Source organism: Peromyscus maniculatus, chromosome 9, assembly GCF_049852395.1.
Source record: "Peromyscus maniculatus bairdii isolate BWxNUB_F1_BW_parent chromosome 9, HU_Pman_BW_mat_3.1, whole genome shotgun sequence".
NCBI lineage: Eukaryota > Metazoa > Chordata > Mammalia > Rodentia > Cricetidae > Peromyscus > Peromyscus maniculatus.
This window is the reverse complement of record NC_134860.1, coordinates 84,643,962-84,668,679: the sequence shown is the minus strand read 5'-3', so window position 1 is coordinate 84,668,679 and position 24,718 is coordinate 84,643,962. Positions and strand designations below refer to the sequence as shown.

The 24,718-nt window shown below is 38.3% G+C and overlaps 1 protein-coding gene across 4 annotated transcripts in view; it reads left to right on the top strand.

Moving 5' to 3' along the window:
* Positions 1 to 24,718, top strand: part of Diaph3 (diaphanous related formin 3) — a 482,159-nt gene that overhangs the window by 138,651 nt on the left and 318,790 nt on the right. For 3 of the 4 annotated variants that reach the window (XM_076545449.1, XM_076545448.1, XM_076545447.1), the window contains exons 6-9: positions 4,479 to 4,553; positions 4,639 to 4,708; positions 9,277 to 9,413; positions 12,088 to 12,193. In XM_076545449.1, coding sequence (XP_076401564.1) covers positions 4,479 to 4,553; positions 4,639 to 4,708; positions 9,277 to 9,413; positions 12,088 to 12,193 — 388 coding nt within the window. Of the gene's footprint in view, positions 1 to 4,478; positions 4,554 to 4,638; positions 4,709 to 7,223; positions 7,384 to 9,276; positions 9,414 to 12,087; positions 12,194 to 24,718 lie in introns of those variants that run through there. The other variant, XM_076545450.1, reaches the window with a different exon arrangement.

Sequence of the window (24,718 nt, the reverse complement as noted above, 5' to 3'; positions counted from 1 at the left end):
TAGAATTACACATTGAAAAGGCAGCTTGGAAAGAAGCATACAATGTTTCGCTGTTCTTGGCTTGCTCTGCCCTAGTGGATGACTCTCCCCCAAAGACTAGACGGGCAGCACAGACTGGACTGGATGAAAGGAGAAGGAGGGCACAGGCTGGGAGGGGAGGCTGGAGCTGGCAGGAGTTTGGGGGAGGTGTGATGATCAAAATCCACTGTTTGAAATCCTCAAAGAACTACAAACATAACATTGGGAAGGGGTTGGAGCGGGAAAGGGAAAATGATGTAATTATATTTCAAAAAATAAGGACAACAACAACAAAAGAAACCACACACAAGACAAAGCAATTTCTTTCTTAGACGTCTGTAAGGCTGACATGTTACTGTATTACGTCTTACAGTATTCAGTTACTCACTTTACAGTTTGTCTGCCTTGATTTTGTTGTTGCTCATACATTAATTCCCATAATGAAAAGATTCTAAGATAGTGTGATTTGAGATTTGCTTATTCTCTTGTCACCCTAGAAAGTTTTGTTTCATGGACTGTTAGTTTATATGTAATATATACGAGTGCTTGAAAAATTTAACAACCATGTAGTCTAGAAAAGACATATCTGGGATATCTAGAAGTTGTTGATTCGAGAACTGTGGGTCCCTTTTTCTAGTTATAATTGTTATGTTAGGGTTGATAAAGTTTACATAGTTATGTTCTGTTATTAATTACTCAGATCTGGGAACTTTGTTTTGCATATGTTTTTCATGCTTCCTAAATTCTACCCTTCATCACACCATTAGCACATTACGTGCAACTGTCTTTGTGACATTAACATAATTTAAAGTTACTCTGTATATTATGGTTAAGGCAGTTTTGTGAATAGTGACTATTTGTCAGGGACTGAAGGTAAAAATGGTATAAATAATCTCAGATCATTTGTATCACCCTTAGAATCTCTTTATGGATATACCTTTTAATATGGATATGGTTGAAAATCCACTTTAAATAAAATACTGAAGGCCTACTGGGAAAGACTAACACAAGAGGTTGCGATGAGCAGAGAGACTCCCCACATCCCAATACCGGTCAAGTAAAGCTTACAAATTACTCTTTATGTGTTTGATTTCAAGCTTCTGCAGTGCCTGTGAAATAAGCATAAATACAGAATAAGATGTAAACAAGGGAAACAGCTAAGCAGATGCTGCAGGTATTTTCATGAAACATGAAAGCCAGATTTGAAATGCCTGTGGGTAATCTGTCTGTAGCTGATAGGAGAAAGTCAACTCTTCACTTGTGAAGTAGCAGCTTCGTTTGAAAGCAGTGGCATTTATTTAGCTGTTTCCCTCATCTCAGCCATAATAGTGGTCTTCGGTCTTTGATGGGGAGTGCCTTTGCTGTTCCCGGCATTGTTGAAGCAGGTATTCCGTGGCTTTCACGGGACAGAGAAGAGATGAGGCAGATAGGGTGACTGGAGACTGCCTGTATAAATGCAAAGAAATGTGCAATGCAGAAATTCATTTGCCTTTTTGGGATGTCAGAAATTCTGAAAACTACAGGTGGTGAGGCTGTGACCACAGTGTGAAATGCAGAAGATGAATTTCAAACAACGTACGTTGTTGGAACGTGAAAACTCTATGTGTAATGGGGTGTATTGTGCAGTTTTAATACTTATCTACACTGTGCGATATTTAGTCAGGTTGAATATCTGTCCCCCAAACATTAATCATTTCTTTTGGGTACCAGTATTCAAAACTCTTCTGACTTTAGAGACATGTAGCAGATAGTTGTTAGCTATACCCCCTCCAGGGCACCAGAAGCTCTTGTTCCTCTCTGTCAGTACCCATTCAGCAAACTGTCCTTACCTCCCACTGTTCCACTCTGATAGCCACCCCTAGTGCCTTAGGTTGAATGTGATCAGCATTTCTAGATTCCACTAACAAATGAGATGCCTCAGTGCCTACCGTTCTGTGCCTGACCCATTTCACTTAATATAAGGATTTCCAGGTCTACCCATGTTATTGCAAATACCAAGATTTCACTTTTCATGCCTGGTTAATGTTCTGCTGTGTCTGTCCACCACCTTTCCTCATCTAGGAATCAGATTCTGGGCACTTAGTTGCTTCTGTATCCTGGTAGTTGTGAACAGTGCTGCAGTAAACTCGGGAGTGCAAATGTCTCTGACTGGTCAACTTTATTTCCTTTGGAGAATATTCTAATATTGTAATTGATGGTTCATAATTGATTGTTCATACTGTAGTTTATTAAATGGTGAAGAGGCCTCCTGCTGTTTCCTGCAGTGGCTGTACTTATGCACATTGCTGCCAGCTGTGTGCAAGCCTTCCCTTTAGCCCATATCCTTAACAGATGGTGTTTGTTGTGTCTGTCAGGAGTTGTTCTTACTGGAATGGCTCTATACCTTACTTTAGTTTCTTCTTGTTTTTCCCCCGGCTGTTAATCATGCTAACATGTTTCATTTACTTGTTGGCTATTTCTTCGTTTTCTTTTAAGAAGTATCATTTACGTTTGTAATCGGGTTATTGTTGTTTTTTGCAGTTGAGTTTTGGGAGCCCTTTCTATGTGTGGGTCTTAGCCTCTGGTGTAACATCTTACTCGCCAATACTTTGTCTCAGTGGGTTGACCGTCTCTTTGCTCTGCTGCTTGTCTCCTTTGCTGTGGTCTAGATGCTTTTTGGTTTGATGACATCCTATTTGGTTACTCCTGCTTTTGTTTCCTGTACGTTTGGGAACCTATTACAAACAAGTCTTGCTGTTCCAGCGTCCTCAAGTGCTTCTTATTTCTTGTATCACAGTCACTTAGAGTTTCAGCTCCTACATATAAGTCTTTAAATGATTTATAGTCAACTTTTGCAACTAATTAGAGATAAAGATCTGGCTTCATTCTGCACATGGATGTCAGGGTTCCCAGCTGCATTTGTGGGAAGACTTTTTTCCCCACCATGTGCTTAGGACGGTTGTGCAAAATCTCTTGACTTCTGTCTTAATTAGGGTTTCATTGCTGTGAAGAAACACCATGACCATGGCATCTCTTATACAGGAAAACATTTAATTGGTGCTGGCTTAAAGCTTCTGTCAGAAGTTTAGTCCATTATCAGCATGGTGATAACATGGCAGCATGCAGGCAGACATAGTGCTGGGGAAGGAGCTGAGAGTCTACATCTTAATCGGAAGCAGCAGAGGAGACTGTGTCCCATCCTAGGCGTAGTTTAAGCATATGAGACCTCAAAGCCCACCCCCACAGTGACAAACTTCTTCCTAATAGAGCCACCCTCTATGGGCCAAGCATTCAAACACGTGAGTCTATTCCTAGTCAGTTGTGGAAGTAAAGGGTCACCTCTAGGCTTTATACAATTTTCCTGTCAGTTGCCTTTCTGTTTTTAGGGTAATACTATGCTGTGGTCACTCTAGCTTTTGCTTGTTTTCATTGGAGAAGTTGCTTTGTAGCCTATTTGAGAAAGTGACAATATTTACTTGCATGTGACTTGTTTTTATGCTCCATGGTGCCTATTTTTGATTATTTGATAAAAGTCTGTTTTTAGCCTTTACTTTTCATACACATGGCAAACCAAACAGGAAAGGTGGCACATAAAGAAATATACACAAAGAAATCCTACTTTTTTTTTTTTTTTTGCCTTTTTTGGGAGACAGAGTTACCATTATATTGTGTGTTGACCTGTTTTTCTAGATTATAACTTGTGCTCTTCATTTCAATGTGATTTTTCTGTAATCAACATGGTATGTTGTCTAGTATCAATAATGTCCTGATTCTATAAACATCATGATTGTATCACTGATTCATGGGTCAGGTAACATGCAGTCATGGTGGAAATACTTACATGAAAAATGTTTAATTTTCACGAAGTTGAACTTTGAAACTTAGGATATTCCTAATAGTTACAGAGCTTCATTTTAGTAGTCTAAGAAGCTCTCCTAATATGTCCCTCTCCATTGTGTTGATAAATTTTGCCCCTTATCTTTTTCTTAGTCTCAGTCCACATCCACCCTCTGGTTTTCCCTTTACTTTTCCTTCCTCTGTAGTTTTCCCCCTCCATTCCCCGATGTTCCCAGAGTTTGCTACAGCCTAGCCTGAGGTTGCTCTAGTGGTGTGAATCTGTAGTGAGTGGCTGCACTGAGTGAAGCTCTCTTTGATAATTTCCCCAAGTTATTGGTATACGTACTTGGGTCCGTGGAGGACTCCTAGTTCCCAACATGCTGAACATGGAACACGGCAGAGACTCGCTCAGCTCTCAGAAGCCAGAGTGAACCATGGTGGCCTATGCCGTCTATACCATTATCATTCCTCAGCTCTTACAGTCAAGGTATATGAACCATGAACAGTTTTGTATCTAGTGTTATGCTTATATTGTAGTCATGATCATGACTCTAAAAATTTTAAAATAGTTATAGACATATAGCATTTCTTTTTTCACTAAATTACCAACTTAACATGCATCTTACCTTTGTTTTGTTTTTCAGTTGGGTGCAAAGCTTTGGCCATGAGGGACTAGGATTATTACTGGACATTTTGGAAAAACTGATTAATGGGCAAATGTAAGTATTGTTAATTACTTTTAATTAAGCTCTGTTAGAATTTCCAACTGTAATCCAATATTGTTTTATTTTATGTTTAATACAGGCAAGAAAGAGTTGTAAAGAAGAATCAGCACAAAGTCATTCAGTGTCTGAAAGCCCTGATGAACACACAGGTATGCAGGGGAAGTTGCTATTTGCTCACCACAGATTCTTACATGAATTAGAGCTTCACTGTGGAGAATTCTACTTGCATGCCATGTGATGACAAGGGGTTTGCTTCCAATGCTCATGGAGCAGGGATCTTAGGAGAAGCTGGGAGGTGAACGCGCTCACCACTGAAACAGAAACACCCCCCTCACCCCCCCCCCACACTCTCCCACCCCGTCTGCAGAGGAACGAACTTCCTCTCCTGTTCTCTCCACCTTCATCCTTCTTTTGCTTCTCTCCTTCTTTTGATTTTTTTCAGTCAGCCGGATCTAGGCTTTAATATACTACACTATTAATAACAATAGTCTGCCGTAATATATGTTACCAGAGATTCAAGTTGTGAAGACCCATGTTTCATATCCTGAGAATTTAAAAGCTATGATAAAATTAATATATAAAAACGTGAGATTTTAGTAATGCAGCAGTGATATATTTATTGTTGAGCCAGCATAATATGACACATTGGTGGAGTAAAGGTGTGTAGTGTAAAGCATTCGTGTAGTACAGTTGAATTAAACAGAAGACTCTAGGCCATCACTTCCCGGTCAGCCCCATTTTGGTGATTGCTGATATTAGCATCATTTCCTGTCATTTCTTTAGCTCTGAGTGTAAACTCAACTACCTCATGATGTGTGATGTAAGGATAAGTATGTCAGTCGTTAGACATCAGGGCAACAAAGGCTACCTATGGCGGTGTGATGTGTGATGACTGTTACATAGAAAACCTATACATGTTTGGCTATTTTTAATGTAGCATATTTTGCATTTTTCTTTAAAAATAACCATTCAAAGGTTTAAATATATAAAGGCTTAAATTATTAGTATTTAATTTTATTATAGCAACTGTGTTTTCTAATTATTTCTGTCTTATGTGAACGCATTCTGTTGAGTTTTCTGTTTACTTATTTTAAATTTCTGTTTATGTTGTGTTTATGTGTTTCCATGAACTTGAACTTGACCACAGTGTTAGTGTGGGGGTCAGAAGACAGCCTGTGGAAATTAGTTCTCCTTCTTTACCATTTGGGTTTCAGGGACTGAGCCCAGGTCCTCGGGTTTGGGGACAGGTATCTCTACCTGCTCAGCCTTCTTGACAGCCTATTTTTTAATGCACAGAATATTGTTTACTTTCTGCCCACTCTGATACTTTCCAAGGAGACTGCCTGAAGAGTAGACCCACAGCTCTTTTTTTGGAGAATTATGCTTTGTTATGAGAGGTAGGCTATCTGTATGTTCTTTAAGAGTAGGCACTGAAAGAATGGGAAACTCCATGGAGCGAGCCCTTCCCAACATGCAGGGTGAGCTCCTTTCCAGAGGCCCTTGTAAAGGGAGGCTGTAGTGGCAGAATTTTCCTGGTGGTATGAAGCTGACAGGAAGGAAATGCGCGTGTGCCTCTTTCAAATCAAGGGATGTATGTGACCAAATTTAAATTGAGAAGACTGATGGTTCAAATCAGGTAGCGTTTACAAAATTACATTCTCTACTTGGTTTTAGTCAGAGTTTGAGGGTAACATTTATAAATTTGTATTCTTATGCAATCTGTTATTTCGTAGTAGACTTTATTTCTCATAGTTGGTTTATGTAGAGCCATAAAATACTTCCTTTCAATTTGATAGTGGCATATAGGTTAGTAAAGGCACAAAATTTAGTTGCTGACACTTGGGATTAATATTTTAATATCTAGACTCTATTATCCAAAAGATTGGTCAGGTTACCAACCCAAGGTTGTTGTTAGTTTTCTTAAGCTTCATTTAATCAGCTATAAGACGTGTACTTTGTCATCATCTCTGTGAAATCTTCACTGGATTCCACTGGATGATGAAAATACAGCCTTTTCATTTGCTACCAGCAAGTAATTATGTTATTAATACGAACGGCTGTGGCATCATATGAAAAAGAATTAATACATTTAATGGAGATAGAAGTTTTTTTTTTTTTTTTTTTTTTTTTTTTTTTTTTTTTTTTTTAAGGGCTGGAGAGTTGGCTCAGTTGTGAAGAGTATTAGCTATTCTTCCAGAGTACCCAGGTTCAATTCACAGCACCCCCATAATGACTCATAACATCCATAGCTCTAGTTCCAGGGGATCTGACTCTCTCTTCTAGACTCTGAGAACTCAGGCTTGAAAGTGGTACAGCAACACATGTGCAGGCAAAACACATATACGAAATTAAAAATATAAATAAAAAGTAATTTTTAAATGGATCTTTTAAAATATAGAGGCAATCAAAGGAAGACTTCATTTTTGTAAGGGGTTTAGGGATTGAGTGTGTGCCCATTGACACGGGAATCTTGCTGTTAAAGCCATTTCATCACTCATATTCGCCCCACTATTGGGGTACATTCACCATTAATCATTGCTTATCCCAGGTAGTCATAGAGTATTGATGTTAGTTGGCTTCTCAGGGATGGGAGTATTTCCCTAAACATATTATCTTTAGCAGCCTGGAATTCTGTTAGGTAACAATAGACCTGTGGAATGCATATAGAACATAGCATTGGTCCTGGGTAAAGAACAGGCCAGTTATCATATTCTCCCAAGTGGGTCCTGACATTCAGGAAAGATATTTTTTAGACCTTCCCAAATTGGTGATATTTCTCTCACTTGTAAAAGCCTTCATTAAAAGCACTTTGATGCTGGCACTGGTAAGTGAACTATTTCTCACAGTCATTTTCTTTCTTTTTTTTCTAAGTCTTTGCATACATAATTTTATTGAAGTATATAGCAGTTCCCTGTTTAGTAATAGTTATGGAAAAGTGGTAATCTGGCCTCATTCTAGTCCTCTAGTTTTTTTTCTTTTTCCTTTACATTAGAGGAAATGCCTTTGGTGTCACAGGCTGGTGGTCAAAGCATGAGATCAGAGTGTGCTCATAGTCCAGCTTTCCCAAACAGTTATTAGTATCAGGAGGTTGGATGGGAAAGGTAGGCAGTCTGGCTGCATGCAGTACATCCCAGATTGTTTTGAGCCTGGGAACGCACATGGTTATGAATGTGGAAGGCAGGCACTGGAGACAAGCTTTCATCAGCCAGCAAGTCTGTTAGGACAGAGCTTGCTGTTGGTCCTTGCTGATCTCTGACTGTCTGAGTCAGGTCCAAATGGTGCTTTCTATATTACTGACAATTTTCTGCAATACTACCAAGGCATAGATAGTGTGGGCTTTTAGCTCTATGTCAGCTTTTGAAGTCTCGGCTTGTAGTTATGAAATAGTTCAGAACATCAGAAAAATGAGCCTTTAGTTCTGACCAGTTTAATTGTCGGTAAATCTTCTCCCGTTAGTAAGGAGAAAGAACCTGGACCACTCCCATTTCTGTCATCTTGGCTCCTCTGCTTGCACTTCCTCAATCCTTCCTCTTCACCATGGTGTTTTCCAGGAAATGCACCATTTCAGCATAATGTCTGGCTTGCTAGCTTCTTTCTCTTTTTATATAAATCCTTATATGTGTGATAATAAACTTAAAGATAGCAATTTTATAATAAAGCATTTGTGTTTAAGCTTGTCAGAGTTTTGACTTTGATACTTACATTTATTTGTCAATTTCCAGCCATAATTGATAGCTACGTAATTGGTATTAATGCTCCTGCATTCATTTATGGTAGTGACTTGATCCACAAGTTTTATACTACTTAGAAAGATCTTCTGAATTACACGGGAGGTAGAAATATTATTTGCTGTCTTCTATTGTATGTATTTTTATACTGATGCAGATTATTGGTATGCCAAGAGATATAGACTTCCTTAAAATAATATGCCTTTAATATAATTACTTCTCCTCTAATTGGATGTGACATTGTGGCTATAGCAAATAAACTTTATCCTTCCCCAAATCATTATGTATGTGTTTATTTCCAACAGTATTGACTTCCTGAGGAGAAATACCATTGGGCTCAGAATACATATTTCTATTATGGAAGTTTTTGCACAGTTCCTTTCCAGATTGTTCTTTACCTTTGTGCATTTATATACTCTTCAGATCTAGATTTGTACTGTCTTGTGCTAGCCACTTGGTTTTTGAATACTTGAAATGTGTCTAGTCTGAATTCAGATGTCATGTAATTATAGAATGCACCTTGATTTTCAATTTTCAGAAAAATAAAGTGTTCTACATTGTTTACATGCTGCAATAATAATAGTTTAATACACTGGTTACTTGTAGTTAAAATACTTCCATTTGTTTCATGAAGATGACACAAAATTATTCCTACTTTGGTTTATCTTATCTTTATCTCTAACAATGCTGATCTGTGTGTTTGCCTATAGCTCTTTTACCAACTTTCTTTCTCAGCACAGAGATAGTCCTGTCCTCTGTGACTATTTTAATATTGTCTGTTTGTTTTGTATATTAATGTTGAGAATCCTTCATTTCCCCATTGGTTCTTTGCATTTGGTAGAATCTCATAGCAAATACTTGGGAAATTTTTATGGTGTTACAAGGTCTTCATACTTTGTCTTTCTTAGAGGTAAAAATGTAATTTTTAAAATTTATGCACCATATTTCCAAATCACTCCTAACATTTAACTTATTTTCTAATGTTACAGTATGGCTTAGAAAGAATCATGAGTGAAGAGAGGAGTCTTTCCTTGTTGGCGAAAGCCATGGATCCCAAGCAGCCGGGTATGATGGCAGATGTGGTGAAGCTGCTTTCTGCAGTGTGCATTGTAGGGGAGGAAAGCATGTAAGTGTCCACTGTGGCTGCTGCATCTAGTGATGGCCAGAGCTCGCAGCTTCCATGTTCATATACGTTTGGGCCATCAGTTCAGCTTCTTACTTGCATAAGTGATATATTCGTCCAATCGTTTTGTTAATCAAATTATGAATTAGGGACTAAAATAATTCTATGAACAACTGATTTCCTCATCATGTTTATTTTAAATTGCATTAAGCTCAACCCTTATTAAAAATTCAAAGTAGAGGGTGCAAATATGCAAATGGTTCTTTTATTATCTAATTATTATAATATATATAAATGTAATTAATTGAAATTGTGAGTCATGCTTATCTCTTCTAAAAACAAGTATATTGCTTTTTGACAATTTATATGTAAGACAGATGTGATGAGTTGAATAGGTTATAGTATTAAAACACATTAAAGCTTCCAAGGCACTTGGCTACATTTATTAAGGTTGTACCTAATCAACTATTTAGCATGTCTCCTAATGATAACTTATACACACCCTCCACCTTAAGGAAGAATAGGATTCTAATTATACGTAAGCTTTAAGATGCTTTTAAAAAATGGGTAAAACCTGAACAATCAAAAGAACAGACAGTGCTCATGGTTGCCAGAGAACTGAAACACCCTGGCTCTATGATCTCCAAAGGCCTAGGCTTGTCCCTGCTTCCACTAATCCATGTAAAGAGATGATTGATGGTGAAAATCAGAGGGAAGAGAGTTCATCGAGGTGTATACTGGCCACAGTGTCCAGTGATCAATCTCATGTGTAGCTAATTTACGGTACTGGACATTGACTTTATGCTTAAATAGAGGAAGAGTTGGAGTGTGGAGCAAGATGTGTGCAGAAGAAAAACAAGCTTAGATTCTTCTGTGGGTCAGAGCTGCCAGAAAGTTCTTCTTAGGAGACGAACTCCTCCCTGACAGTAGAAGCTGTGCATTTCTCAGCCTGCAATCCCCAGGGCTCCTGATGTATGTTTCATTGTGAACTTAGCCCGAGTCCTTTCTGCATTCATGTGACAGCCAGCCTTGGGGCAATCCTCCCAGAGAAGGTGTTACTGAGCTGACTCTGTGGCTGTAGTTGGCCAGTTAGACAACACTCTAAGCCTGTCCTTTATGCGCATGTCCTGAGTGTTTATAGTCGTCATTTCGCTCACCTGTCCCAGGCATGGAAAAGGCCAGGCATCCAGTTTCAGTACATTCTCCATCTAGAGAGATTGTGTAGATTTGGTGTTTCCTAAGAGTTGGTATGTGCCCTGTATGCATGTATGTTGATGTGTGACTCTGACCCCTCGCTCTTGTCTTCCTTTTATTCTTTGCTATCTATTCTCTCAGTTCCTCCTTCCTCTTATTTCCTCCTCATTCTGTTTCTCTCTACTCTTCTTCTTCTTAAACTCTCATTTTGTTCTTCCTTTTCCTTTGTCCTTCTTTCCTCTATTCCCCCTTTTCTGTTTGCTTCCCCCTTTCTCTTCCTTTATCTTCTTTCTCATACATTGTTTTCCTCCTCCATCTCTCAGTGCTGGGAGTCAGAATTAGGGCCTCACACATGCTGGGCTGCCCCCCTCCCCCACTGAGCTTGATTCTTAGCCTTCTCTTTAATTTTTATTGTTTCTTGACGTTGGAATAAATGTCAGAGTGATTAAATAATGTTTAGGGCTGCAATTTTTATTCACAGATGATGAATTTATACTTTTTTTTTTAAAAAGGGAAGATGATCTTTTTATAAATACTGTTTTTTAGATTTATTTACTATATTTTGCTACTATTTATTTTTGACGGTCACAATTTCATTATTTGAGGGACATTATGTGTTGGCTGAGAGCATTTTAGATACTTAGCCTCCACAGGCTGCCAGATTTTACGTCCAAGCATCACCACTTTGGAGAAGTAGATGTTAGTCTGTGAACAAGTTGTTGAACCCTTTTCTGCCCGATTTCCTATTTATTGGCTTATAATATACACACTGCATATGGTTACATGTTTTAAAATCCATGGTATCTTGATTTTAGAAAATGACAATGTATGTTTTTATGGAAAAATGTGTTTAAATGCTGTTATCATGACAGAATGAGTTGTTTGGGGAGGCATATGTACTTTTTCTGATTTTATACTACACAGCACCAGCATGTATTGAGATGTCACATCATCCTGTATGTATGTATTTTATGTATCAGTAAAACAGTAAAAATAAAATCCAGTGTGAGCCTGTATTGGTAAAAATGGTTCAAATTAGCCCTGACTTGTGCTTGATGAACACCTTTGCAAGGTATTGGCCAGAAATAAATAAATCAAAATACATGCTAGAGCAGACAGAAAGACAGATGCTCTGCTTCCCTCAAGTGGATACCAGTGGGGGAAAAGGGGCTAACGTAACAGTAGAAGATTGTGAAGTTAGCAAGGTGTTAAAAACCTGAAGAGAGGGACAGGTGGGGCAAGGGATTTGTAGGGAAGGTGGATTTGATAAATCCATGACATGTAGGCATGGAAGTGTCACAGTGAATCTCACTAATTTGTACAGTTAGTATGCACTTAACATAATGGTATGAACTCAGTAAGCTACTTCTAAATGCCACTGTTGCTTGGGCACATTTAATTAATTAGCAGGGTAAAGTGATTGCATGCCATTTTTGTTACTTGATCCTCGCTATTTAATTAATAGACTCCAAATTTCTGATAGCCTTGAAGACGTTTTAGAAGCCTTGACTTCAGCTGGAGAAGAAAGAAAAATTGACAGATTTTCTTCCATTGTCGAAGGCCTTCGGCATAATTCAGTGCAACTGCAAGTATGTGTCATGTTTTAAATATCTAGTTCTGAGTGACATATCATGTGTATTGTTTGGAACTGTTTGTGGTTGACTTTTATGTAAACATTATAGAACTACGAATGCCCTTTTAGTTTTTATGTTTAATGCACGTATAGGATTCTGGTTTGTATTCTTATAACATCTTACAGACGACTTGGTGAATACCCTTGAGTCCTTCCTTAGGTTGATTATCCAACTATAAACTTACAGATTTTTTTCTACAAACCAAGTCATAATAGTTCTGTGATTGTTTAGTTATTAATTCTAATTTAATACAGTTTCTCAGTTATGTGAATTATGACTTGTCGTTTTTTGTAGATTTTGCCTGAAATTGGGAGTTTCTGTGAATAATAGCAAGGCACAAGGAAATAGATCATTCTTGAAAGTCTTTGCCTTCTTACAGTTGTAGTTAGATTTTACCATTTCCCTATGCAAACACAATATTACTTATTTAATTGTTGTTAAAAAGAAGGAAAAAACAATGTTATTATTGTTATGATCATTTTTCTATGTAGCCCTGATAGGCCATGAACTTGGTGACAATTCTCCTGCCTGCTGGAATCGTAGCTGTGCCACCATCCAGCTTAGCCTTAAAGATATGGTCACATCCAATTCTCCATTCCAGACTGAAAGCTTCAGTGGGCCTGGCTAGGATTTTACTTTTGGGAAATTTAAAAGGATTCTTGAATGATATAACACTGCACTGTTTAGATACCTGTGTGCTGAATGACGTGAAAGAAATGTGCCTTAAATAGTATAAACCAGTGTTTATATGTAAAATCTTAATGGATATTTAAAAAAGGCCTCTATGCAGTATAGCTCTTGTTGATTTGTTTCTAAGCATGAAAGGAATAGAAAACCAGAATCTTAAAACTTAGAAACATCAAGTTAAAATTAAAATTTATACATGGTATTTCAAGAAAAACGATATTTGAACTGTGAAACTAATGAACTTGTTCTATAATGGCCCATGCCATGCTAGGAGTGGCCCTTTTGCTGGGTTTATTGCTTTTGGCCATAGCAGGGTTGCAGATCAGGATAAATGGTCCCTATTGCTGGTTCCTGCTGCCAGGACCGTAGCTCTTGTCTGGTCTAGGGTGGGGAGTTGGGGCTCACCAGCATTCTGGAGAGTTGTGCTAGCTCACAGACCAGGCTTGTTCTACTTTCATTCCTGTCTCCTTGCTTTACTCTTTTTCCATGCTCCTGCCTCCTGTCCTGCCTCTTCCGCCTCCTGTCCTGCCTCTTCCTTTCTGTCTCTCCTTTTCCTTCTTATCTGTTCTTTTGCTCATTGCCTGCCCCTTGGTCTCATTGCTCCTTCATCATCTGGAGCCAATTTCAATGTCTCTTTCTACATGATCTGATTCTACATTTTCTTTCCATCTAAAGTTTAAGACTTTAATGCATTTCAAAAATTGCATGTATTAAAATTTGAATAGTTTTCAGGTAATTTTTAAAAAAGTTTAATTTGTGTAAAGTCTATATATCATGCAATTTACCTATATTGGAATTTTTTGTAGGTTGGGTCATTGCTATGTTGAGATGTATATCTCTAGCTGTACCAAGTTTTGATTCTTTTCAGTGCTCCTAAAGAAAATCCTTGTTTTGCTATAACCCCTTAATTTTGTCATTCTCTTTCGATATAGGGCATTTCCCTTCCTTTGTGTCTAGGCAGATTTATGTATGCCAGACATTACACATACACAGCATATACTACCTGGCTCTATATGAATAGATTTTTTTTGGGAGGAAGTTGTTGTTTTCAAGACAGGGTGTTGTTGGCTTTTTTTTTTTTTGTTTGTTTTTACTCTTTACACTTTAGGGGCCCTTTGCTATTGGGGCCCACCACCCAGCTGCCAAGTAAATCACACACGGAGGCATATTCTTAATTACAAATGCCCAGCCTTAGTTTGGCTTGTTCATGCTAGCTTTTCTTAGCTTTAAATGATCACATCTACTTTTTCCTATGGACTTTTTCCTTTTCTTACTTTTGTATTCTTTCACTCTTACTCCATGATTGGCTGTGTAGCTGGGTGGCTGGTCCCTGATGTCCTCCTCTCCTTGTTCTCTTGTTCTTTCCTCCTCCTCCTCCTCCTCCTCCTCCTCCTCCTCCTCCTCCTCCTCCTCCTCCTCCTCCTCCTTCTTCTTCTGTATTTCTCCTTCTATTTATTCTCTGTGTCTGCCAGCCCCTCCTATCCTTTCTCCTGCCTTATTATTGGCCATTCAGCTCTTTATTAGACCAATCAAGTGTTTTAGACAGGCATAGTAACACAGCTTCACAGAGTTAAACAAATGAAACATAAAAGAATGCAATACATCTTTGCATTACTAAACCACATGTTCCATGCATAAACATATGTAACAAACACATCTTAAAATAATATTTCACAACAAGGTCTCTAGCTCTGTCTCTGATTGTCCTGGGACTCACTATATAGAACAAGCTGGCCTCAAACTCAGTGAGCTCCATCTGCCTCTGCCTCCCAAATGCCCTTCCAAATGCTGGGGTTACAGCCTTTTGCCACTATGCCTACCACATGACTAGATTCCTTTATCTGCCAAATAGTCAAGGTTCTTCCATGTTGGAATATGTATCACTATTTTATTTAAAAAAATGACACTTAGTGTTTCTATTGTACTGTTATGCCACCTTTTATTTATCAGTTGCTTCTTGTCTGGTATCTTTTGGCTCTTACAAATGATACTTCCCTTAGCATTTTTAGAGTTGATTAAATTTTAAATTATGACTTGTTTGCCTTGTTTGCTGATAAGTGATTATTGGTACAGTGGATGGGGCTTGCAGCAACATGGTCTGTTAACAGATGTATTAATCAGGGGTTTGATGCAATTCTTGAGGACTTTTGCCATGGTGCAGATGGCCACTTATACTTGAATAGACTTTTAGGAAACTGTTACAAGAGGTATGCAGTAAATGTATATTTTGTTACAGTTATTAGCATTGCTAAGTTTTTGATGTTCTATATATATTGAAATAAGTTTCTTGACATAGTTTTTACAGCTTAGTTTTCATCAAGAAGTGAAAAGTCATGTTACCGTCATTCAAATCCAGTTCTTTCTTTCTTTATAATGTATTCATAGTAATTTCTAGTGTAGAGATTAAGAGTAGATGGTAGAAAGAATCTAAATTCTTGTTTTCCCTTTTAAATAACTTTGTGATGGGTTTGCTTTGCACACATGGAGGATGTGTGTGTGTGTGTGTGTGTGTGTGTGTGTGTGTGTGTGTGTGTTTTTTCTCTTTGTATATCTACCTGTCTGTTGGTCTGTATGGATCACAGCACATTTGTGGAGGTCAGAGAATATCTTTGCCTGTCAATCCTTGCTTTTCACCTTGTTTGAGATGGGGTTTCTCCTCGTTCACCCTCACGTTTGACAGGCTGACCAGCCTATGAGCTTCCAGGGAGTCTTCCTTGTCTACCTTCCAACTTGATGTAGGATCACTGGGGTTAGAGATGTGCCATTGTGTCCATCTGTATGTGATTTCTGATGTGCTGACCTCAGATTAGCAAGGGCTTTATCCACTGAGCCATCTCCCCACAGCCCAGGTTTACTTCTTAACTATCATATCTATCTATCTGAATATCTGTGTGTCTGTCTTTCTATCTGCTGTCTGTCTTTCTGGTCTTTTATGTAGGCCTGACAGTCCTAGAGCTCACTATGTAGACCAAGCTGTCCATGAACTTGAGATCTACCTGCCTTTGCTTCTGAGTACTGGGGTTAAAGGTTCAGGGTGTGTGCTTTTACACCTGGCAAAAATTTTACTTTATGATGGAGGCCTCTGGTTATTCAACCTAAAGTATAAAGTACTTAACAAATGGCAAGCTTAAGAATAAAGTGTAGATGTAACCAACCGTCTTATTAAATAAGAAACACAGAACCAATGTAAAAGAGAAAGCCAAGAGGTCAGAGCTCAGAGCTAAAACCTTACCATTCCTCCTGTGGTGGTCCTATCTCTCCGAAAGAGACCTACTTCCTGTGTGTTTGTCTTGATAAAGTCTTTATGTTCTGCCTTCTCATTGGTTGTAAACCCAACCACATGACTGTCCCGTCACTGCCTGTATGTAAAGCCCTCCAGGTCTTCTATGGTATTGAGATTAAAGGCGTGTATCTCCAATGATGGCTGTATCCCTGAACACACAGAGACTTACCTAGCTCTGTGTACCAAGTGCTGGGATTATAAGCATACACCACCACCGCCCTGCTTTCCCATGGCTTGCTAATAGCTCTGACCCCCGGGCAACTTTATTTATTAACATACAATTAAAATCACATTTCAGTACAAATAAAATACCACCATAATAAAGGGATCATCTTCTAGAAAGCCAACTCACTACCTCTCCATCCTCAAATACAAAGGGAAGGCACATTTACTTTTGGGGGATATTACTGGATAGATGCTTTCCTATTCCTTTAAAACATATCAAGCATATAATAGTAGTATCAAAAAATACTCTCGTCTCTGGTGTACTTCTGAATTTTCCACAAATAAAACATATTTTAGAATGATATAGCTATGTTTTCCCATAAACTGTTGTTCTAAATGGCTACTTTATTCTATTAGCTGTGTAATTTGCATTTACTAAAATATACTAGTGTGGGTGATATTAGCAAATCACCAAATTAAAAATAATACTTTTTTTGTAACTAAATAAAGTATAAACCAATTGTTTTCTTCTAAATTGGGAGTTAATAAAGAATAACATAGATCTTTTATTGATAAGCATATTTATGATAATGTGTGTCTTAAAGGGAAATTGTTAGATATTTATTTGTATTCTGATAATAATGATAGTTCCTCTGCCTGTGATTATGATAGAATGAAGCATGTTTTTCTCCTTTTGATATATTTTGGAGAGAAATTGCAAACTGAATGCCTGAAATGATTTAAAGATTATCCTTCAGGCCTTAGTTTTATTTTTAGAAAATAGATTAAAAGTAAAAACATTAGATTTAAAATAAATGTTCAATAGTTTTTCTTTTCAAATATATCAGAAAGAGATGTTCAGCTGCAAACAGCCTAATCCATTTTGAACCATTTATGCAGAAAATGATACTGAGTGCTTTATAGAATTTCTGGAAGGCCCAGGGAGTTTATTAAGTAACATTCCACTCAACGTGATACAGACGAGAAAAGTCACATCACAGCAATGTCTCAATAGAAAAGCCACTTCAGATGCTGCTCAAACTGTCCCTGGGAATGCTTGGGCAGGCAAACCTACCATACCTCTCTTGGAAGAACCCAAGTGCCCGGCACATTATCCCATCTTTCTCTGTGTGATTGTCCCTTTATGCTGGCCCCATCTTTCTTAGAGGAAGATTGGAATCAGTGTAGATGAACCAGTTTCTAATTTCTGTCACACTAGCTCTCTTTCTTTACTGTTTTTCTTTGTACATGGATTTTCCTTATCTTACAGGCAAAGCTGTACTCTGCTGAGACGTCAGAAGCATTATCCTAGTTTGTTGAAATTTTCCTGTTAATCAGGACTGATTGATTTTTGGAAATTCATTTTAGAATTCAAAGGGTGACTCTCAATTTTTTTTTGGTGAATATGTGACTTTTCTTCTGTGAATATGTCCTCTAGACTGTGGTGACAGTATACTGCAACCCTCATATCCACCAGAGGGGATGCCTCAATCCCTTCACTCTGGACTTGTGTCTGGAAATTTTTTTTTTTTCCTTTTATTTTATTTTACAGTACCATTCAGTTCTACATATCAGCCACGGATTCCCTTGTTCTCCCCCCTCCTGCTCCCCCTCCCCTTCTGGGAATTTTAAGAATATAAATGGACTTTGTTACTTTAGTACAGTTTGATGTTTGCTTTTAGCAGACAAAATTCTCCTAGTTCAAAATCAGAAGGATTCCCCCCTTCTTTCTTTCGTGTGTGTGTGTGTGTGTGTGTGTGTGTGTGTGTGTGTGTGTGTGTGTGTGTGTGTGTGTATGTTTGCATTTGTAGGCAGTTCGGTGTGTGGGTCATTGTATCCATGTGTGTGCATACTTGTGGAGTCTGAAGCTTCATGGAGTATCTTCCTTTATTGTTCCCTGATAAAGTACCTTGGTTGTACAAACTGGATTCCTATGAGATTACAGCTGAGCTTGCTCAGCCATTGTCATTAGGGTCACAAGCCAGTGGTGACTGTTGGCTGAGGCCCCCTATTTCCCTAGATAGTCTGTCTCGCCTGACTAAACCATTCTAGGAAGAATCGAGCACAAACCCTCATACATCCCCTCAGCTGATTAACTTAGTAATTCCCAAGACTATAGAAATTACAGATATTTCTCTCCCTTCCCACAGACCTTTCTATTCCTGGATACCCCTTGAAAGATACCCCTTACTGTCTATGCTTGAATAAACGCAGTCTCATTTGTTGAGATCAGACTCTTCTCTTTCGTGCCTTTTGTTTCTATATTCTACATCCTAAATCTAACATTCTCTGCTTATCAAGGCAGGCTAGTGTAACTAGCCAGTTTACTAAGGTATTACTTGTCTCCACCTCCTTAGAGCTGAAATTGCAGGATGCTATCACATCTGTCTAGGTTTTCATTGGCTGCTAGGCATCTGATCTTTAGTCTTTATGCTTGTGGGGCATATTCTATTCTATTCTATGAATATTCTATTCACTGAACTGTCTCCTTACTCCACAAAAGACTTAAAACAGTCGGCCCAGTGTCAGCCCTATCAGTCCCATTTCCCATCCTGTGAAGCTCATACTGTGTATATGCATAGTGCTATTTGCCTTTGTTTGCAGAAAGAAGCCTCACCTTAGGGAGTGCAGTCTTCTATATTAACCCTGGGCAGAGAGTTGAAGCTGACTGGAATGCTGTCCATGGCTGATTTGGCATCATTGACCATTTCAGTTTAAATCAGGATTAAGTCATACCATCTGGGTTGTTTGTCTTCTGTTGTAAAGATAACTGCCTATGTGATATACATGATGAATCACTTTTCCTTCTAGGAAGCTTCCCAGTGCAGCAAAGGTAGACAGACTTACTCCAGAGTTTCCTGGGGGCTTCTGGTATACTGTAGCATATCCATAAATATTTCAACATTTTCCCAGATTACCTAGAGTGTGCCATTGAATTGATGGTTGCTTTCCACATAACATTTATTTGTGATGATGTATCTGGTACTTTGGAAAGTTTCATTCTTAAGAGCGTTCACTTGGGATCGTAAGTGGAAAGGGCTATATGGAGACAACACTGTAATGGCTTCCTAATGCTTGACGTTCTTCTTGGAGCATCTGTCTAAAGACAGCTGAATCTTCCCTTTTGCCTCTGTGATTCACCCATCTCACAGATGGTAGACTGAATTGTCAGTGGTGTTTTAGGGCAGACACCAAAGATGAGGAAAGATCTTTCACAGTAGGCTTGAAGGAGCTGGAGTTCTGTTTGCTGTTAAACTAGAGTTTCAGTAACATTTTGTTAATGGTGATCAAAAGGGCAGGGATATTTTGGTTATGATGGCAGATTGTACTATAGGAGAGGGATTACAGAACTATAGTCTTTCCACGTGAACTGTAAGTATCACTGAAGGGGGACACTGAGTCAGAGGCTTACTTGTCCTTTTGATCCAGAAGATACCACCTCTGGTTTCTAAGGCGGTTTGAGATAGAGTTGTCTAGAACAGAATACATTGGTGCCTCTTGTTGATTCTGAAGGGTTGAGAGTGACTCTGGGTGTGGTCTTGAAGAGAGAACATACTTGCTGAGCCCACCAGGCCTGCTTTCTCTCTGCCCTGTCTGCCTTCACTTGTGATGGTGTTAGAGTTCTGGGATGTACTCATTGACTCTGCAGTTAGATGCAATGGAATGAAACCTTCACGGCTTTTGGCTTTTGTGGCACAAGACTACTTCCTCCACATTAATTCCTCAGTAAAAATAAAGCATGTTGTCCAAAGTTTCTAAATGACGGGGGAAGAAATGTCTGGTTAGTGAATAAATCTGGATAAAGGGAAAGATTGGGAAACTTGTTTCTGAGAGGAGCAAAGTTAGTGTCCCTGATGCTTTGTTGTGAATTGATAGCTTTCATTTTTCTGTTTGCTCACTTAAGATATACTTAAATCCTCATATTTAATTGCTTCTATATTTTTAATATTTGTACTCATACTGAAAACTAGCTGTGTTTTTGTTTTTCTCCTGTGGATCACTTACTTATTCTTTTCTAAAATAACTCAGATCTTGTAATTTCATCAGTCTTCTTGAAATACCTAGATACTGTTCCTTTTAGTTTATCTTCATTGGAATAAGATGTATATAAGATGAAATTTACTATTTTACACACATTTTAGCATACAGCTCAATGGCATTAAATACATTCACAGTGTTAACCAAGAACCATGTCTTGATGCTTTTTAGGTTATCCTGATAACATTGATTCAATTATGGATGTGGTTGTAGATGGTTATTTCTCCTGTCTCAGATAAAAGTTCCAAAGAAACAAAAGAAAGCAGTAGGTCAACATTTGGTGTCTGGAACATTTACTACAGGAAAACTGCTCCAGATTAATCAGGTCTCTGGTATGCACATGTTCTTAACACAGCACATTCACATATAGAGAACCCAAGGAAAAGTGAAAATATTGTATTAAACTTATAGAACAAAGGATAAAATTGATATGATTATGAATCCAGTAATCAGTAATGGTATTCTTGTTGAAACTTGTTTTATGAACCATGGTTGTGCTAGTCTGAATCTTCTAGAAAGTAAGAGGTTGGATCTTCAGCCCAGGGGAGCTGCCGGTGGGGGCATCTGGAAAGCTGGTTGGAGGCAGCTCAGAGAGCTGTCCCTCTCAGTGAAGGTCTGACTTGAGAGAGGGAAGGAGTTACGGGGAAGGAGTGACAGAGGTCTGCTGGGAAGTGTCTCCAACTACCTGGAGAGCCAGCAGGGCTAGAAAGGGCTTTGTAAGGTCTTGAGATGCAGTCCTTTGTGTCCTTTGCCTGATGTGTTGATTCAGATGCCCTGTGAGTGGAGTCTATAAAGATGCCCATGACTTCTGTTCAGGGGTGGTGGTGGTGGGCTGTTGGCCATTTTTGTTCCCTGTGGTTGCTTTTTTATGACTCCTACAATTACAATGAAATCTATTCTGAACCTAAAAAAAGAAATCTCTTTTCTGTAGATTTTCTTCAGGTCAGTTACAGAATAGATATTTTAAAATTATTTGGTTCTCATTTCTCTGTCTTAGAAAATTAAGGTAAAAAAGAGACAGGATTATTTTAATTTTAAAAATTGAGAAAATTTTTTTCCTATATAAAGATTTTAGATTCATTAAAATATTGAAAGCAAATAAAATCTTCCATGAATTGTCATCATTGTTCTTTGAAATTTGTCATTGGGAAATAATGAAATAAATCAAATTTTATGTGGGAGGTTGATTTTCTTCCCTATGTCCCTTCAGTGCCCTGCTCCCCCCATCACATTTTATTAAAACTTTTAAGCCAATTAACAGTTTTCTATAATGGTCATATTTTGGTTTCCATATCTCTTAAAATTACTTCTTCTAACTATCTGTCAGTTAAAGAAATTTTAATTCCTAAAATGGTGTTACAACATCTATGAAGGACTGTACCAGGCTTTTTCTTTTGGGCCATCAACCAGCTCCTAAATCATGACACAGAGACTTATTACTCGTTTTGAGTGCTTGACCTAGCTTAGGCACATTTCCGACCAGCTCTTCTAACTTAAATTAACCTGTTTCTCTTTATTCACCTTTTGCCTTGGGGCTTATTACCTTTTTTTACTTCTGTATATCTTACGTTCACTGCATTTCTAAGTCTGTCTGTCTGGTGTCTGCCTGGCTTCTTGCCCCAGGCAACTCCCTTGTTCTTTTCTTCTTCTTCCTCTCATTCTTCCTATTTTCTCCTCGAGCCTAGATTTTTCCTCCTATTTAGTCTCTCTGCCTTACTGCCCACCTGTCCTTCTTCTTCCTAGCTATTGGCCATTCAGCTTTTTATTAGACCAATTAGGTGCTTGAGGCAGGCAAGGTGAAGCAGATGCAACACATCTTTACATCATTAAACACACATGTTTACATCATTAAACAAATATAGCATGAACAAAAGTAACACACTTATATACAGTTGAAGTTATATTTTGCAGCATAAACAAATGTAACACATCTTTGCCTAGTTAAAATACTATTCCACAACAAAGGACAAATGAAGAAGGTATTAGAGAGTGTGTATTTTCAGGCCTGTATTTTGGGAATCCCAGAAGGATGCACAGATACATTTTTCCTAACTACTCTGGTTTTGACTGCTACTTACATTCTGGTTTGCTTCAATAAAATTAATAATTAAGCATGAGTCAAGTAGAATATAAAACATTACAGCATGCCCTTATAGTAACAGACTTTAACATTAAAATGGCATTTTAGTATGAACTTACATTGACATGTGGACTACATCTAGAATCAGGTAGTGTTAAAATATCTGGAACGATAACCAGTGTTTGGAGCATTCATAATACACACCTTTCTGAATGCTATTATGGAATATTAGATAGGTATTCTCAAGTGTTGCCTCAAAGGGGACTGCTGCTCTTAGAAACGATTAGCTATGCCTGTCTTAGACCTGCAGAAGTGGAGCACATGCACTCCTGCCCTTAAAACGCTTATGCTCTGTTATTTACAGCTATCTGCCATTTGATATAAAAATTATATTACTAGCAGTTTCCACAAAATGCATTGAAGGACATGGAAAAAATTAATAATGTCTCAAGGGGACTCTGAATGTCTCTAAAAAATATTCCTAAAAATGTAAGTTTGTGCTTCATCTTTGTGTTCATGTAAATTTTAGCCCTTGAGTACTGCAATTCATTTTTCTGCATCTGTGGATAGGACGTACACATTTTTCAAGTTCTGACTTGTTCTCTTACCATATCTATCATTTATTGAGCATTCAATTGGGAGTACAAATAAGATTGTAGAGCCTTAATCTGATACACATTACTGTTTCTGTATTTATCTACATCATGTTGCCTGTTCAGTTTTCTTTTTTAATTAATGCATATATATTATTTAAAAATCTTTAAAGTTTCTTCGGAATGTACTGGAGGTAACTATTTCTATATAAGCATCATTTTCTCGTCTTAACTTGACAAATGTGAAATTTGATTGTACACAGAGATGGATGGTTTCTGCTCTAGGGTAGGGAAGATGAATAGCACTCACAACAGTGTCTTCAAGCCCAGAGAGTGAGTATTCACAGATCTGACTGAATTTTCATTTGATTATTTCCCAGTATTTGTTTCCAGTCTGGCTTAAGGGCCTGAAGTGCACTCTTTTTACAGTGTGGTCTAGTCACAGGTTTATTTACCAAAACATCTACATATATACAGAAAGAACATGTTGACTCCAAGCTGACCTCCCTGAAGTCAGCTCAAGTTTCCTCTCATTAGATTGTATTCTAAATTCCTTCAGCATAGTTATCTCTGCTCTGGTGGCCTTTGAAAAATTGGACATGCCTTGTGGATGGCTATGTACATCACATGTGTTAATGTACTTTGGATTTTCTGCTTGAGAGTATTTGTGCACCAAAAGTCAAAAGACAAAGGTTAAACATACATAAATTGTTCCTTTTTTCTCGTGTTGTATGCTGAGCAGAGTGAGAGATAGTAGTGAATTTTGTATGAGAAGGAATTTAGGTGGTGTGTATCTGTATTTGAAGAAACTTTCCCTCACATTCAAGGTCAGGAAACCTCTTTGTATAAGGAGTGGTCTAGCTACTCTGGCCTGTCAACCTCTTTCTAAGTCTAATGATTTTCCTTTATCATTTGCCTTATTTTTGAGATTGTTTTTTGATGGACTTCACCCTACATAGTAACTTGTCTGGTGTATTGTATTTATTTTGTTGTATTTGGTTATGCCTTTTTTATTAAGGATTTTTTAATTCATTTTTCTTTCAGTGGCTCTGATTCTAGGGACAGAGTGTGTTTTTTTGGCACTGGTTTCAGAGTCAGGGCAGGTTTCTTTGGTTCTGGGTTTAGGGATAAAGTGTTACTTTTGCTCACACCCCAGATCCAGGGTGTGTTTCTTTCCCAGGTTCTGGGTTCCAGGATCAGGGTGGGTTTCTTTAGCTAGACCCTTCTCCTTACACTGGGCACATGTTGTGCCCCAGGACCTAGGTCCTAGAGGCAGAACTCCCACTTGGTTCAATCAGACCTAGTGGATTCCATGTCTCAGGAAGCTGCTTAGGTCCCTAGTGGAATGTGAGGATTTGTGGTAGGGCGTGGGTCCTATAGGGTCCATTTCGGGTTTTTGGTGTGGGAGCCTGCCCACAGGAGCCTTCCCTGTTGGCCAGCAACTGTGGCAACAGTAGGTAGGGGTTCCCAGGCATGGATTGTCTCTGGTTATGCCTTTACCTTGGGGCTTTTGACAATAGTGGTATTTATCCTGTTATTGTAAGTTCCGTGTGTCTCACTTCTGCATGGCATGTCCTTATGCTGCTGCTGCCCTTGAAAAAAAATCAACTGTACTTATTCTGAAAATGGAAAGG